Source organism: Gigantopelta aegis, chromosome 8 (genome assembly GCF_016097555.1).
Source record: "Gigantopelta aegis isolate Gae_Host chromosome 8, Gae_host_genome, whole genome shotgun sequence".
NCBI classification, from domain to species: domain Eukaryota; kingdom Metazoa; phylum Mollusca; class Gastropoda; order Neomphalida; family Peltospiridae; genus Gigantopelta; species Gigantopelta aegis.
The window spans coordinates 18,073,844-18,087,503 of record NC_054706.1 but is presented as its reverse complement, the minus strand read 5'-3'; the positions used below and the strand labels follow the sequence as shown (position 1 = coordinate 18,087,503).

Sequence of the window (13,660 nt, the reverse complement as noted above, 5' to 3'; positions counted from 1 at the left end):
AAATTGGGTATGTTTTGACGACAAAAAATTAAGAGTGGAGACATTTTGACTCAAAATAGGTACGTTTTGTGTTAGTACATTTCATTTTGGGTACGTTTTGACCTGCGTCCCAGTAAAGGAGAGTAATTGCCCATGAGAGAGGGCGCTAAAAACTGACACGACTGGTATTTTACAGTCTGCTTCGCATATCCTTGCTAAAGTAATGACATTAAAGCATGTCACGGTCATCAGTCAATAGAGCGGGAGTTCGAAATCATAATTATGACTGCAACAAATACTAAAAACGCAATAACTCTAAAAGGATCAACGGAGATCGTTGCAGAATTTTTTGGTATATCACATTAGATCCTTCTTGGGTTCATGAATGGAAATATGTGACAAACAAAAATATTATAGTTATTAATGTTGCATTTCATTGCGATCCGTCATGTCCGTGCAGAGGCGGGATTTAACTCGTTCCAGACACTGATGCTTAGTCGGTTGAGTGTGCTTACATCGCAGGAAAGAATTCGAGGCAAAGTATCCGCCCCCCCCCCCCCCCCCCCCCCCCCCCCCCGCATTCATTCCACATGTAAGCCCGATCAAAAAATCCTTATTTACACTGATGAAGAAGTGGGGAGGGGACCGGGCGGATATTTTTTCACTAACCGGATGACTTGCCAAATATTAGTTCACCAAGGTAAACATCTACGGTCCGTTTTTTAACATTTTGACATTTATTGGACCCGATACAGCAATAAACATCACAATAATAAATATCGTGCCGGAGACGTTTATCTTGATGAACTAGCCAAATATCAGATTTACCAAATGTTTGGCATCCAATAGCCAATGATTAATTCATAATGTGCTCTAATGGTGTCGTTAAACAAGAAAAAAACTTTGCGATCTGTGCAGTGCAAACGACAAATAAACTTCGAACCACATTGACATGGCGTTAACATTATAACAAAGTTCTGCAATAAATTATTCTCCTGCCTTTAATTATCGTTAGATTTTTGTTTGGACACACATCGTGAAAAAAACCCCACCTTACAATGACACAGATTCCACATACTAGATTTTAACCATGTCACCAATATTGACTTCGCTGAGATCTTCTAGTCAGACAAAAAAAACTAGTATTTTTGGCTGGCAGTTAGTTTGCTTAATTTTATGGAATACTAGTACTCTTCAAGAGGAATCTGGGTTGTTTTGCCCCAAAACAAATTCTCACCCGACTCGTTTCTCCCTAACATATCCATGGTTTCTCTTCGTCCCACTCACGAGGCTGGGGGAGGGGACTAAATGACCTGCAGCCTGAGTACTCTGCTGTTCGAGAGCTAAATGGACACTTTTGTTCCTTTCGACATTCAATAGCCGATGATTAATAAAACAATGTGCTCTAGTGGTGTCATTCAACAAAACAAAACAAACTTTCCTTTTGTACCTTTTTAAAAAAATCGACATTAAAGCTAAAGATTACTCTCCTTGCAGTTGAACTAGTTTCAGGGGAGTTATTTTGTAACAAAATATCAATTAATACTTGAAATTATTTTACCAAATTAAAATAAAATTTGCAATTGGCGAATTTGGCGAGTGCCAGAGCTAGCCCTGACATGATTTTCGAATTATTGTTTTGGGGAGTGAGTAATTTAACTATATTAGCCAATTTCAATTTTAATTCACATTTGAGGAGCAACAGCTTAAACAGGGAAGTGTCAAACATAATGAACCTCTAGAATGGGTATTTGATTACTATTACTTACTATGATTTTTTTAAATTTTATTTTTATGTTTTTTGCAGATTATGGAATTAACAGCATTCTGTATCAAAGAGGTATCTACGCTCCTGAAACCTTTACCCGAGTTCAGAATTATGGTTTGACACTTCTCGTGACTACTGATGAACAGCTGAAAAAATACCTAAGTGATGTTCTGGCACAAATTAAAGGTGGTTCATAAATAAAGGGAACAAATGCTGAATATACCCTTTGGGGGTGGGTTGTTTTATTTTTCTACAGGTCAGGCTCATGTTGCGGACTGATCGCAGATACATGAGTTTAAAAAAAGAAAGTGTATTTGCTCTACTCCAGGCTCCATATTCATAAACGTACTAAAGTCAATGTATGATACTTATCTGTGTACTTTAAGTATGTATTTAGGTATCATACACTGACATAAGTACGTTTATGAATATGGAGCCAGGGCTCAAACGTAATAACGGCACCGACAGCAATTGCCAATGTTGAGATATAAATATTTAACATTTGCACATTTGAAATATATCAATATACAAGACAGCAAAATAACCTTTCAGTCATGTTTATTTGCTGCAAATATCACTTCAAAAAAATTGTCATAGGCAGGCTCAAACTTGTAATCGATGGGCTGTTTCACCCATGGTAATTCTTTTAAAAATTGATGTGGGAGACAAATTCTTAATTTCGATCCGTGCTACTCTGTGGTTGTTTATCGACATGCACCAAGATGGGTATTCGGTCACCCCTAAAGTCGTCCAGCTTTTTTTCTGATTTCAGTTGGCCTGTTTCATTGAAAGTCTTTGACAATAAAACAAATAGTAGTTACTAATATAGTAGTTACTCATTAATGAAAAGAAATCACTTGGAAACAAAACCTCTTGAACTGGCTGTACTAGACTACATAACCAGGTTTTACAACTTTACAACGTGACGACATACATACATACATATCCCTTTGATACCATTTATCATGCTTTTGCTTGTTAGATACATGTTAAAACAACTCAATTTTATGTTATTATTTCAGTATGGTTGATGGACATGACGGTACAGAAGCTGGTGATTGTTATCAAGGACACCCGGACGAACGAAGTGTTGGAGAGATGGCAGTTTGATATAGAGTGTGACAAGACGGTCACTCCCACCACGTAAGATTTAACAAGGAAATCTCACAACAATTTAAATATTCAGCAGCACTCTGAAAATTGCAAGACCGATTGTTTTGTTCATCCATCAATAACGCAAGTCAGATTTATGTGCAAACCATTTTATGTTGTTGCATTCAACATAGGAGTATATCAAAGGCTGTGTTATGTGCTATCCTCCTTGGGATATAAAAGATCCGTTGCTACTGATGGAAAAATGTGGGTTTACTCTCTATGACTATGTTAAACTGACCATATGTTTTACATCCAATAGCCGATAATTAATAAATCAATGTGCTCTAGTGGTGTCGTTAAACAAAGCAAACTTTACTTTTTAGTTAATCTGATCACACCCATGATAAATCAGGAATTGAGAAAATTACAACGTAGCCATAGAGTTGGTCAACTTCGTCGTGATAGTTGATAGTCTGAGGCTAGCATTAGAGAGGAAATACGCTACCTTATTCCAGTAGTAGCAAAGGATCTTTTATATGTTCCAAAGGCAGGATCGGTTTCTCACTACACAGATGTCATCTACCACTGAAATGCATGTTAAATTGCCCCAAATCACTGTGCATTGGCGGATCCATGGGGTGGGGGGGGGGGTGGGAGGGTGACGGAACCCGTAAATCTTCACCCATCTGAAGTGCTCTTTTTAATAAATTTTTGGGTGGTTTTATTTTTCTAGATATGACATTATTTACATTACCTTAATGGGTTATGGAAAAATGGAAATGGATTTCTGGAAATAACCCGTACCTATTTTCCGCAAATTTTTATTCTCTGTGGCCTCTCCAGGATATGTACATGTATTCTAATTTCAAAAAAAATAATTATCTGGTTATTAATCATATTAATCACACCCATATAGCTGGTTTACAGTATACAAACCAACAATGAAGTCCACCAGGCATAGCTAGAAGGTTTGTGGCATGTTTAATGTACTGTCTGTGTGTATGGTGTAACCACATTACAGAAAGAAAGAAAGAAATGTTTTATTTAACGACGCACACAACACATTTTATTTACGGTTATATGGCGTCAGGCATATGGTTAAGGACCACACAGATATTGAGAGAGGAAACCTGCTGTCGCCACTTCATGGGCTACTCTTTTTCGATTAGCAGCAAGGGATCTTTTATATGCACCATCCCACAGACAGGGTGGTACATACATGTACCATGGCCTTTGATATACCAGTCGTTGTGCACTAGCTGGAACGAGAAATAGCCCAATGGACTCACCGACGGGGATCGATCCCACACCGACTGCACATCGAGCGAGCGCTGTACCACTGGGCTACGTCCCGCCCTCACCACATTACAGTGCAAGTGTATTGGAACAAACCACCAGGTGTGTGGGGGTGTTGGTAATTACTAATACCACTGCACTGTGTGTGGGGGTGTGTGTTGGTAATTACTAATACTACTGCACTGTGTGTGTGTGTGGGGGGGGTGTTGGTAATTACTAATACTACTACTACCACTGTGTGTGTGGGGGTGTGTGTTGGTAATTACTAATACCACTGCACTGTGTGTGTGTTGGTAATTACTAATACCACTGCACTGTGTGTGGGGGTGTTGGTAATTACTAATACCACTGCACTGTGTGTGGGTGTTGGTAATTACTAATACCACTGCACTGTGTGTGTGGTGGGTGTGTTGGTAATTACTAATACCACTGCACTGTGTGTGTGTGTTGGTAATTACTAATACCACTGCACTGTGTGTGGGTGTTGGTAATTACTAATACCACTGCACTGTGTGTGGGTGTTGGTAATTACTAATACCACTGCACTGTGTGGTGTGTGTGTTGGTAATTACTAATACCACTGCACTGTGTGTGTGTGTGTTGGTAATTACTAATACCACTGCACTGTGTGTGTGGGTGTTGGTAATTACTAATACCACTGCACTGTGTGTGGCACTGTGTGTGTGTGGTAATTACTAATACCACTGCACTGTGTGTGTGTTGGTAATTACTAATACCACTGCACTGTGTGGGTGTGGGTGTTGGTAATTACTAATACCACTGCACTGTGGGTGTGTGTGTTGGTAATTACTAATACCACTGCACTGTGTGTGTGTGGGTGTTGGTAATTACTAATACCACTGCACTGTGTGTGGGTGTGTGGTAATTACTAATACCACTGCACTGTGTGTGGGTGTTGGTAATTACTAATACCACTGCACTGTGTGTGTGTTTGGTAATTACTAATACCACTGCACTGTGTGTGTGTGTTGGTAATTACTAATACCACTGCACTGTGGTGTGTGTGTTGGTAATTACTAATACCACTGCACTGTGTGTGGGTGTTGGTAATTACTAATACCACTGCACTGTGTGTGTGTTGGTAATTACTAATACCACTGCACTGTGGGTGTTGGTAATTACTAATACCACTGCACTGTGGGTGTGTAATTACTAATACCACTGTGTTGGTGTTGGTCATTACTAATGTCACTGCACTGTGTGTGGGTGTTGGTAATTACTAATACCACTGCACTGTGTGTGTGTGTGGTAATTACTAATACCACTGCACTGTGTGGGTGTTGGTAATTACTAATACCACTGCACTGTGTGGGTGTTGGTAATTACTAATACCACTGCATTGTGTGTGTGTGGGTGTTGGTAATTACTAATACCACTGCACTGTGTGGGTGTTGGTAATTACTAATACCACTGCACTGTGTGTGTGTGTGTTGGTAATTACTAATACCACCGCACTGTGTGTGTGTTGGTAATTACTAATACCACTGCACTGTGTGTGTGTGTGTGTGTGTTGGTAATTACTAATACCACTGCACTGTGTGTGTGTGTGTGTGTTGGTAATTACTAATACCACTGCACTGTGTGTGTGTTGGTAATTACAAATACCACTGCACTGTGTGTGGGGGTGGAGAGGATCTAATTCAGTAGAGTGCTCGCCTGAGATGCTTGGGTCATAGCTCAAACTCCCTCAGCAGTGGAACCATTTTCTAAGTGGAGTTTTCCCATCCCAACCAGTGCTCCACGACTTGTATATCTAAGTTCATGGTATGTACTGTCCTGTCTGGAAAGGAATTTATATATATATATATATATATATATATATATATATATATATATATATATAAGATGTAGCACATTCTTTGCAATGAGCAAAATCAAGGCAAGCTGATGATGGCTTTCCTGAAAAAATAATACCAAGTGAGCAATCACATGAATTTCAATCCAAATTTTATTGTACGGCGATCAATTTATAGCTCTCCTAAAACTATCCTAGTGAAGACTTTAGTGGGTTTCCTCTTACACTCGTATGTTTGACATCCAGTGGCCTATGATTAATAAATCAGTGTTCTCTTGAGGTGTCTTTAACACATCAAAAAAAAAGTTTTTATGTTTAACGACACCTCTAGAACACATCGGCTATTGGATGTCAAACATTTGGTAATTTTGATGTATATATAGTCTTAGAGAGGAAACCAGGGTTCATACGCGCCTGGAAAACCCTTGAAAATAAACTAATGTATTCCAGTGCTTGAATACCCTTGAAAATCATCTTGTGGTCTGGAAAACCCTTGAAAATGATAATTTGATGTCAAATAAAATATAAACGCCTAAAACGGAGGCTTTATTTACTTTATTTAACATGTAATTAAATTATTTATTTCATTTCCGCGGCACAATCAAATGCCAATCGCCCGTCCAATCGATGTTTACCGGCTAAGTTGACGCGTGAATGTTTGTTTGTTTTCTTATCTCGCAATGCGATGGAGAAGAAAGTTTGTCACTTTTTGCCGCTGGGTATTTAGCATATTCAGGGAGCGTGTCAAGTTAATGAATCTATTGTAAACCCACAAAGATGGTTGGCACTTGCATGTTTAACGACCTGTGGATATGATGTTTCCTGACAGCGACATTGCCTCAAAATTTGGTTGTGGGGAGCGCAAATGCAAAAGTTTAGTCATAAGTTGTCCACCATTAACTCGGTACGGTCCTGGAATTTTGGTAAAGTTGACCTGGAAAGTGCTTAAAAACCCTTGAATTTTGACTTCCTTTAAGTGTATGAACCCTGGGAAACCCGCTACATTTTAGTAGCAAGGGATCTTTTATATGCACCATCCCACAGGATAGCACATACCACAGCCTTTGATATACCAGTAATGGTGCACTGGCTGGAATGAGAAATATCCCAATGGGCCCACCCAAACCAACCTCACATCAAGCGAGTGCTTTACCACTGGTCTACATCCCTCCCCTTAACAGATCAATAAGTTACTTTTAAAAAATCCTAGGGGCTGGTAGTTGGCAGGTTGTGACGTTGTTGTTACAAGTACTGTATCGTAAAATTAAAATCAAGAAGAATTATATAAACTGAAGAATTATATAAACTCAGGGTATGAAGTAGGAAATAAAATATTGCCTGCTGTTATATTTTTAAAGTAGCAGACTAATTAAAATATGTCTTGCCAACCAAAAATATGGTGAGTGGAGTGTTTGGGATAGTGTGTGAAAAAACTAGGACCTCTGAGATGCATTTTAGAGCATTATGGCATTAAAATGTAACAGAATCACAAGCTAAGTAGCAGATGAATTGATGGTAGTGACAACAGGCTGGTAGGTACTGGTTTCGGATCCCAGTCGAGGTATGGGATTTTAAATCCAGATACCGACTCCAAACTCTGAGTTAGTGCTCCGCAAGGCTCAATGGGTAGGTGTAAACCACTTGCACCGACCAGTGATCCATAACTGGTTCAACAAAGGCCATGGTTTGTGTTATCCTGCCTGTGGCAAGCGCAAATAAAAGATGTAGTGGCGACAGCGGGTTTCCTCTCAAAATCTGTGTGGTCCTTAACCATATGTCTGACGCCATATAACCGTAAATAAAATGTGTTGAGTGCGTCGTTAAATAAAACATTTCTTTCTTTCTTTCTGATGGTAGTGACGGTCTGTTTCTTGAAACAAAATCCTGGCTAGTTTTAGTAAGTCAATTTCTATTATACCTGCTAGGCTTAAAAGAAATAGACTGGTTTTTGCTTTTCACAGGCCACATTTTGAGCCGTGAATGTGATCTTGAATTCTATTAACGTGCCCCATATGATTTCGGGCACATCCCTCACAGGTCCCAGTTCTGACATTGACAGTAATGGGGCCAGGGATGGATAGCCCTGAAAGTATTACATTTAAAAAGTTGGTGTATGTGTCTACCATTACTGTAATAGTGAATCCAAGTTTCAGTACCAGAACATTACTAGTTCTTTTCTTCTGCTTTTTCAGAAAGAGGGAAAATGCTGACATTAAAGAAATAAAAAATGAGATTCGATCGGTAATTCGGCAAATCACAGCATCTATTACATTTCTTCCTCTTTTGGAAACTGCATGTGAGTATTTCTAATATTATGTGTATATGTTTCTCTCTTCAGTTAAAATAAATGTACAAGCATCTTCACCAGTGCACAGAACATACACGTAGGAAGGGCGGGCTAGAGCCAGTGTGTGCTTGTAAATGGTGTGATCGATTTTAATGCCAGTTATGTTGATAGTTTTTCTGCACCCCTCATCTTTTTCGAGGATCAAGGAATTTGTGATCCTACAGAGCTTCTAGATTATGGTAGCCCCACTCCCATGGCTAGTGAATTTCAATGTTGGGCTAGTAAATAACTATTATTGCCATGCCCGATTTTTTAATTACTGATGTAAAACAACTCATCAACACGATCAAGAGATCAATAATTTGCATAAAAGCATTGTACAATTAGATCATCAACCCTCCAAATTCAGATGATCTTGCGATGGCATTGTGTTCAGGTAATAATAAAGCAAATACCTGATAATGATAAAAATGCTGTTATAAACTGATTTTGCAGCCGCACTGCTGATTGCCGTCACGAATTTCTAGGGCTGGAGTATAGTAGGAAAATGTTTGAAAATGCTGAAATAAAGGTCATGGAAAAAGTCTTTTGAAACTCATGGGATTTGATATGAACTCAGTTTTTCTTCCTCTTTGACGTCAGTGTTTGTGTTGGTGTGGTGTCATTTTACAACAGGTGACAACAGTTTAAAGTGACTGTCCAGAGTTTATAGACGATAAAATGGATGGTGGATTATTCCTTAACGCTGTCTGAAACTCTCACAAGTGGATTACTAGACCACTGTTTTATATTGTATATTTTAGCAATAAAAACCACTGATAATGATGACACAGATGTATTGAAACTGTAAAGGCCTCTTCTCACTGATACAAATCCACAGGTTTCACGGAAACAATTGTTTCTGGTACCGTGTCGGTAAAATCACGGAACCAAAATTTTGATTCACATAATTATTATATCGAGTATGACTATTCAACAAAAATAAAATATATATAATTATTATTTAAAAACAGTTTCCGATGGGTTGCCACGAACACAAGGCACGGAACTGAAAAAGTTTTTCCCATGAAATTTGAAATCCTATGGTCTGCTGATACCGCAAAACACATTTTTCACTAATCAAAATGTTCCACGATATTTAATTTAATCGTTCATAGCAAAACTGTGCTGTAAGTGCTGAAATGGTTTTCCAACTAATTTGAGAGTGGTATAAACGGACCTTAAGTGTTTTTGAATTTCACAGTATAGTAGCTCAGTTGTGGATTCTTTACCTGAGTTATGCTCAGCCACATAATCAGCAACACTCGATGGATAAAAGCATTCTTCAATCCCAACATGTGGTACATCAAAATCCTTTTTGTGTAATGTCCTGTCTATGGGAAACTGCATTTAAGTGACCTCTTGCTGGTTTTTCTGTAGCAGTAACCTATGTGATAGCAGCAACACGTTCAAGTGTGGTGATAACCATACAGTTAACACCATAACATACACATTAAACTACAGACATCACTGTTTAAAGGGAAATTCCTGAGTTTGCTGCATTGTAAGATGTTTCTGACTAATAAGATATTTCTACAATTAAACTTACATATTAAACATATTTTCTTGTTTAGAATATCAGTGTCTGTATATTCAATATGTTTCTGGTCGTCTTAATATTTGTAAGAAGCCCAAACTGGATCTTGTCTTCAAATAATTTCGTATGTACGAAATAACAATATTTTAGGAAATAAGATGAAATTTAACCTAGTACAAACAGCAGAACGATCAGAAACACGTTCAATATACAGTCACTATATTTTATGCAGACAAATATATTTGATGTGTAATTACAATGGTTAAAAGTCTCTGTTAGTCGATAACATCTTAAAAAGTGCAGCAAACTCAGGAATGTCCCTTTAAGCAGAGCTCAGGCAACATTTTGTTTTAAAAAATTTGATTAGCAATATTTCTAGTCTGTTTAATGTTTTAATATAGTGTCGCGATCTCTGAAACTTGCGTAGCTAATCGTGATACGATACCGAGTGAAATGTTCCCTGGAGTTACCAATTCCACTCCCCAGACACTAATTCAAGGAGAGTAACTTCTCGTCGGCGAAATGACAAAAGGTCGTAACTACACTTTTGGCGAGAAATAACTTTTTAGAATTTCCAGTTAGAATGTTCATATTCTGCCTTTGTCAAAAGATCGTAACTATCGGCCTATTAGAAAGTGGTTGACTGTCACAAAATGACAAAATGTTGTATCTACAAAGCAGGAAGCTAGAGTGTGGACATGACGCTCAGCATTGCATTACATGTAAATAAAACCAGTTAATTACACCTGATTGTATGTGTATTTAATCCATGTATAGATCTTGCCTCATTCCTTCAACCTGTGTTAAATTCTAGATCAAAATGTCGTAACTGACATTTTCAATGACATTTCAGGTGTAAAATGTCGTAAATACATTTGTAGACCTGACACATAGGGTAAAACATCCTAATTTTGGATGTAGCCTTAACTATGGTACACCCACTATTAAGTAGTTATCACTATTAACTGTTAATATGTTCACATAACAATGACTAAAATTTTGAAAAGTGTAGTTACGAGGTTTTGTCATTTCGCCGACGTTCTAACATACACACACAAACACACACCATTAGCATGTGATTTTATATGGTATCAATATGATAATCTCTTAAATGGTTCCTCATAATCTAATTTAGGAGAGCAATTAATCACTCCGCTCAATTTTCTTTGAAAATACTCTTTGTCGCCATGTAATTTTTTTGCCATGGATACGCAAGCAGGCCATATCTGGTCTCTTATTTGTTGGTGCTGGCTGCAATCCTGGAGGATGTGGGTTGTTGTCTCTTTTTCCTGTCCACATACAGGCGTGGATGCAGTATTTCTGAAAAGGGGGGGTCCAAATGTGTGATGACTGATCTCTCCTTTTACACAGAACAATTAATATAATCATGTTTCCCCATAAAGATTATGGTGGTTTTCAAAAAGGATCCGCTACTGACATAGGCACATTGCTGTACTCGAGAGCTTGAGTCTGTGTAGGTTATCAGTCTAAAAATGATGACTTGCTCCTCCCTTGTCAATCCTTTAATTGAGTCATGTCCTTGGTCATGTTTCTGTCTTTCTCTTTTGAATACCGGCCTCGGGTCTACAGGCTGGTAGGTACTGGGTTCTTTCGAGGCAAGTTTTAAAGTAAACCCTTGAGTGCTCCGGGCTCAATGGGTAGGTTCCACTTACACCGTGTGATAACTGGTTCAACAAAGGCCATGGTTTGTGCTATCCTGCCTGTGGAAAGCGCAAATAAAAGATCCCTTGCTGCCTGTCGTTAGCCTAGGTTCATTTGACAACTGTCAGTGTATACGTCCAATAGCCGATGGATAAAAAATCAATGTGCCTGGTCGTTAAATAAAAACAAACTTTCTCTTTTGAAGTAAAGTAACTTTTAAGGATATTTCTTGTGTGAATTCTATTTTTCATTTCCTTTCAGGTTCATCGCAGACAAGGATCAGATGTGCCTGGTGCCTGGGGGGAGTCAGGGCCACATTCATCGCAGACTCAGATGAAGTTCGTCTGCGCTCCTTCTCCACAACCATACACAAAGTGGACGCCATGGTGGCTTATAAGAAATCTGACTGATGTGTCTCTTTAGCTTGATATTAAGTGATGCGCCGTCTCTGTGCTAAGTCAAAGACTTGTTTACATCATCGTGTGTAGTTAACATGAAGATGTGTTCATGCAATCTCTCCGACAGTGATGACCATTGGATGGTTACATAACTGGAAGAAAGTGGATCTGAAGATCGGATTCTGTCCAACCTGCTTGCTGATTATAGTGCTATTAGGACAGTTGCCTACCCAAAACAGTCTAGATTTGCCTCCTGCATTGTGCAATTCTGACACACAAACGTGTGGGTGTCCAGTATACTGTTACTCTATATTCTCCTGTACTAACAAACATGAACATTTGGGTGTTGTACAGAACATGAATTAGTAGGGTTTAAGCTGGAAGCCAAAAATTAATAACAATTTGGTGATTTTTATCACAAAATCTATAGCCATATTCACCTAACAATTAGCTATTTAACAGATTACAAACAACACATGGTTTTCAACTTAGTTTTTCTAGTGAATTGGAAATGATATATTTTTCGTCAAATTCAACTTTCAATCACATTTGACCATTTGGCAAACAAAAGATTAAACCTTCAAGTACACACGCATAAACACTAAATGTAGCTGTATCGCTGGGTAGGGGTAGAGTAATCTAATCATGTGCTCACTTAGGGTTGAAACTCCGACTTGTTTTTCATTAATTATAATCCTTAAACTACGATATATACATGTGTTATTCTAGAATCTATTTCTTTATGATAATTTGTTAGTTTAACATCTCTAGCACTCTCGGGAGATGAGAACCGGACGGTAGCTTGGAATCGTGCTTAGTAGATGTGAATGGCTCTACAGGTCACTACATGTATGTCCAGGACTTTTAGACTGCATCAAAGTCAAGACGATAAATGTGCCCAAAATACATATGCTCAAATGTCCATGCACAAATGAAGTACAAACATGCTAACCTCAATATATTTCACAAAAAGTTAAGTTTATTAGATTAAAATAACCTGAAACACATTTGTGAATACGGACAACTCTCCATCAGCTGTTAATGACAGTACTGAACTAAAATGACCTTCCTGTATTCGTAAAAGAGAAAAGTCCCCATTGTGCCCAACTTAGAGAAATCTAAAGCTGAGATGTCCATTAATCGGGTAATGTATGGCAAGGTGATCAATTTGCCACACTCTAAAACTTTCCATGGTGGAGTGAAGAGGAGCACGAGACTTGGTGATCACTCTACTTCCACTGTTAACAATAAGCCCATAACATCCTGAGTTTGTTCCATATAACAAGGATTTTCTTCTAGAAATTTATCTTATCTGTCATTTTTGTGTTTTATGATTCTGCCCATATGGTTTGTCAGGGTGGGATTTAGCTTAAGTCGGTTGAGCACTCGCTTGAGGTGCTTGCATCAAAGGATGAAACTACCTCAATGGATCCATTCAACTGATCGGGTTTTTTCTCGTTCCAACCAGTGCACTACAACTGGTCAAAGGCCGTGGTATATGCTTTCTTGTCTCAGGGAAAGTGCATATAAAAGATCCCATGCTGCATTAAGAAAATGTAGCAGGTTTCCTATTGACTAGGAGTCAGAATTACCAAATGTTTGACATCCAGTAGCTGATGATTAATATATCAATGGGTTCTAGTGGTGTCGTTAAACAAAACAAACTTTACTTTATATGGTTTGTTCCTCGGTACATCTTTGGAATTATTTCACATTCCCAACTAGTGTTCTGTGACTACTATAAACATAATAACAGGATTCGAAATATCGGTCTGAGAAAAGC

The 13,660-nt window shown here is 38.3% G+C and overlaps 1 protein-coding gene across 1 annotated transcript; it reads left to right on the top strand.

Annotated features, from left to right (window-relative positions):
* The first annotated feature begins 239 nt into the window (after positions 1–239).
* LOC121379520 (mitotic spindle assembly checkpoint protein MAD2A-like) lies at positions 240–13,306 on the top strand. The gene is given in 7 exon segments (XM_041508165.1): positions 240–331; positions 1,787–1,933; positions 2,770–2,890; positions 8,147–8,250; positions 11,588–11,622; positions 11,741–11,792; positions 11,795–13,306. Coding segments are annotated over 7 exon segments (624 nt in total). The 5' UTR covers positions 240–261; the 3' UTR covers positions 11,890–13,306.
* The last annotated feature ends 354 nt before the right edge of the window (positions 13,307–13,660 follow it).